The sequence below is a fragment of the Oncorhynchus gorbuscha genome, linkage group LG05 (genome assembly GCF_021184085.1).
Source record: "Oncorhynchus gorbuscha isolate QuinsamMale2020 ecotype Even-year linkage group LG05, OgorEven_v1.0, whole genome shotgun sequence".
In the NCBI taxonomy this organism is placed as follows: domain Eukaryota; kingdom Metazoa; phylum Chordata; class Actinopteri; order Salmoniformes; family Salmonidae; genus Oncorhynchus; species Oncorhynchus gorbuscha.
The window spans coordinates 21,735,548-21,739,344 of NC_060177.1; the positions used below are offsets into that span (position 1 = coordinate 21,735,548).

The window sequence follows — 3,797 nt, forward strand, 5'->3', positions numbered from 1 at the left end:
CATACCAGACCTAGAGCAACACTGAGCACATACCAGACCTAGAGCATCACTGAGCACATACCAGACCTAGAGCAGCACTGGAACACACAGTTATAATGTAAACTATGGCTCCTCTAGCAAAACAAATGATACAGATCATAATGAAAATACAATCACAGTGTATCAAGGTAATAACAGCTATATTAGGATACATGTGATACATATTAACAATGCCGAAGACGTAGTTCTGGGACCATATCTGTCTAATGATACTACATCTCACCCAGTTCTTATCTGTGCTCTCTGTCTGGGCTCTCTTTTACTCTGCTGTGAACAGCATATTCAAGGAATGAGGAAAGATAAGGTTTCTTTTTGTTTCCTTGTTGCTCTTCATAAAATGTTTACATAACTCTGACCTTACTTTTTAACAGATGAGAATCCAAATGATTATAGCTTTTCTTTCTCTCTCTCTCTCTCTCTCTCTATATATATATATATATATATATATATATATATATTATTAAAATCCACATGGGTCCTGTGTCCCTACTGATTCATATTGACTGAAATCTAGTTTTGGTGATTATGTTAAGAGATTGTGCAACATCTTGTTTACTGTAATAGAGTAGTACAATGTCATTCTGGGAAGTGTTTATTAGAATGACATACTTCAGAAACCAGTTGAACTGGAACTATTTGCAGAACATAAGACATCACAACCGGACAGGGTTTCCACTATCCTCCTGGACTCACAGGTACAGGATATAATTCCTCTGTTCATTTGAACTCAGTCACTACTATACAGTAGATGGGGAAATTATTTCTACAGTGATAAAATATGCAAAAGTTGTAACTTCTTTTTAACCATATCTTCTTTACAGTTCAGGTGCTGAGATACATCAGCTCTACAGACTCTATCTGGTTCATTGGACATTATTGAGAACTGAAATGGAAACCGTCAACAACACAGAGTTCCTGGGGTAAGTGAAACTAATAGGTATCATTTACATATTAACATTTTCATTTTATAACATCTACATTTAATAACAACACATATATACACTTGATTTTATAAAAAAAAACGATTTTCCTAGAATAATCATAATTATAATCATAATAACCTAAGGGATTATGACTACCTTGCAGGGACTTCACACTGAACGGTGACCATCCTCCAAGATTGAAAGACACAATCAGTAGAGACAGCATAGTGATCAACCCAGCACCACCTGCAAGGTACCTGCTGAAGACCAAGCGGAAGGACGTGGATGGGAGGGACGGAGTCCGGAGATGGACCATAGGAAACCACAACCCTTGCAAGAGGAACAAGACCCTGCTGATCCTAGGAGAGGTTGGGGCAGGGAAGACCACACTAGTCAACGCTATGGTCAACTTCGCCATCAGAGTTAAGTGGGAGGATAACGCCAGGTTCCAAATCACAGAGCGTTTCAAAGACAGAGAGACGTGCTGGGCTCACGATCCTAGAACCAATGCTGTGACAGCCTATGAGATCTTTGGCTGGGAGGACACTGAGTTGCCTTTCTCTCTCACCCTCATTGATACACCAGGGATAGAGGACAGAGATGGACTCAGACCTTTGATAGAGAAACTAAGAATGTTGCTAGAAGAGGAGAGAGTCGACCACATCGACGCTGTCTGCCACGTGGTGAAGGCAACGCAGAACTGTCTGACAGAACATCAGAGAAACATCTTTGACGCGTTCCTGTCCCTCTTGGGCAAGGACATGAAAGATAACATCATCACCCTCATCACTCACTCTGACGAGACCAGACCGGAGGTTCTCGACATCATCATGGAGTACAAACTCCTAGGCGACAAGGTTCCGGTTCACTTCACGTTCAACACTCACCTCTTTCAGACCAGAAACCCTTTCTATGACAAAATCTATGAGACAACATGGGAAAACAGCATGAAAAGCATGAGAGCATTCTTTGATAAGCTAAACGGAATGCAACATCAACGCACCAAGCAGACGATAGAGGTATTGGTGGAACGCTTGAAGCTGGAGGACTGTTTCAAACATGGAAGGATCCCTTCAGAGGTGAGTGCAATCTGCTGCACAGTGTGTGAGATGAACTGCCATACCGGGTGCGTGGCTTGTCACTCCTACTTCTGCCAAGTCATGTTACGAGGGAAATGCACCATGTGCCCACAGAGATGCAGTCATAAGAAACATGTCAGAGGACACCAGAGATATGCTGACGACCATAAAAATCTGAGAGCTCAACTCACAGAATGTTTCCAAAATATGAGTAAGAACTCCTTGATGCCTCACTTGGAGCCGAGTCTCAAGAACCAGATGCAGCGTGCCAACGAGAAGGGAGACAAGCAGAAGTTGAAGGAACTTGAGGAAAAGAAAGGGACAATTGCCGATTTAATCAAGAAGAATATGGAAATGGAAAGAGAGTAGGGTGAGAATTTGCTGTGAGATCACATGCGCAGAATAAAACAGGTGTAGACTTTACCGTGAAATGCTTATTTTCAAGCCCTTAAACAACAATGTAATTCAAGAAATGTAAGTTTACATCAGCTTAAAGAGGTCAGCAGTGTAGTATGAATGATTTGTTTGCCAGTAACCTTTACCATATGCTAATCAATCTTTAATCATTGTGTCATATTTTTCCAAGACACATACTGCATGTCAGAAAACATGCATGACATGAACCCACAACTAGAAATATGATGTACTTTCAAGGCCCAATGCAGCCATTTTTATATCAATATCAAATCATATCTGATCTAACAATTAATGACCTTACTGTAATAGACTTCCATAAAAATGAGCAAAACCTGCTTTTTTGCTTGTACTGTCTGGACGTTGTCTGAGTGGTCTGAGTGGGGAGGGGCACACTGAAAACATTATTGGCATAGAGGTATCTCTTTTATTTTTTCTCTCTCTTTCTTATTGGTCTATTAACTAAATTACTGCAACAAAAAAAGCTGAAACTCCCATCCATGCAAACCTGATGATCAGAAGGTCCTGTGTAGATTGTATGTTCAACCACCAACTATCAGGAAAATAACACTTATCAAATGTTTTCACACTTTTACAGTGTTAGTTTCATCAGCTGCATATAACACAAGTTAAACAAAATGTTGGCTGCACTGGGCCATTAACATTATCATTTACATGGTTTGTAATTAAATGTTTAATATGTGATCAACATCTTTACCTGTGTGTGTTAACACTTTAAAAACAATATAATTCAAATATGTGCCTAGTTCCAAAAGCTATAGTAAGGTTCTTGATCTCAAACCTATGCCCCATCTAGAACTTAAACCCACAACTATACAAACAGTATATACCTCAGGCCTCCTCTAGGGTGGTTAGAGCATTGGGCCAGTAAAAGAATTCCCAGAGCCGAATGTGAAAAATCTGTCGATGTGCCCTTGAGATAAGACCTAACCCTAATTTGCTCAAGGGCACAGTATTACTATGGCTGACCCTGTAAAACAGTGTTTTACTGCACTTATCTGGTGTATGTGAGAATATACATTCAACAATTCATATCAGGAAATCAGTCAATTGCATTAAATTAATTAGGCCCTAATCTACGGATTTCACATGACTGGGAATACATGTTGGTCACAGGTACCTTAAAAAAGGGTAGGGGCTTGGATCAGAAAACCAGTCAGTATCTGGTGTGACCACCATTTTCCTCATGCAGCGCGACATATCTCCTTAGCATAGAGTTGATCAGGTTGTCTATTTTGGCCTCTGGAATGTCGTCCCACTCCTATCCAATGTGTGAAGTTGCTGGATATTGGTGGGAACTGGAACACGCCGTCGTACATGT

General features: G+C 40.4%; 1 protein-coding gene across 1 annotated transcript; it reads left to right on the top strand.

Moving 5' to 3' along the window:
* The first annotated feature begins 832 nt into the window (after window positions 1-832).
* LOC124035032 lies at window positions 833-3,031 on the top strand. The gene is made up of 2 exons (XM_046348436.1): window positions 833-959; window positions 1,126-3,031. The coding sequence occupies exons 1-2, from the start codon at window positions 928-930 to the stop codon at window positions 2,408-2,410; spliced, it is 1,317 nt and encodes a 438-aa protein (XP_046204392.1). The 5' UTR covers window positions 833-927; the 3' UTR covers window positions 2,411-3,031.
* Window positions 3,032-3,797: the final 766 nt, after the last annotated feature.

What these genes read in the sequence shown, in the direction of transcription:
- LOC124035032 (XM_046348436.1), top strand. Translation starts at nt 928, where the DNA reads ATGGAAACCGTCAACAACACAGAGTTCCTGGG. An exon ending in AACAACACAGAGTTCCTGGG is followed by an intron (nt 960 to 1,125) that starts GTAAGTGAAACT and finishes ACTACCTTGCAG; the next exon opens with GGACTTCACACTGAACGGTG.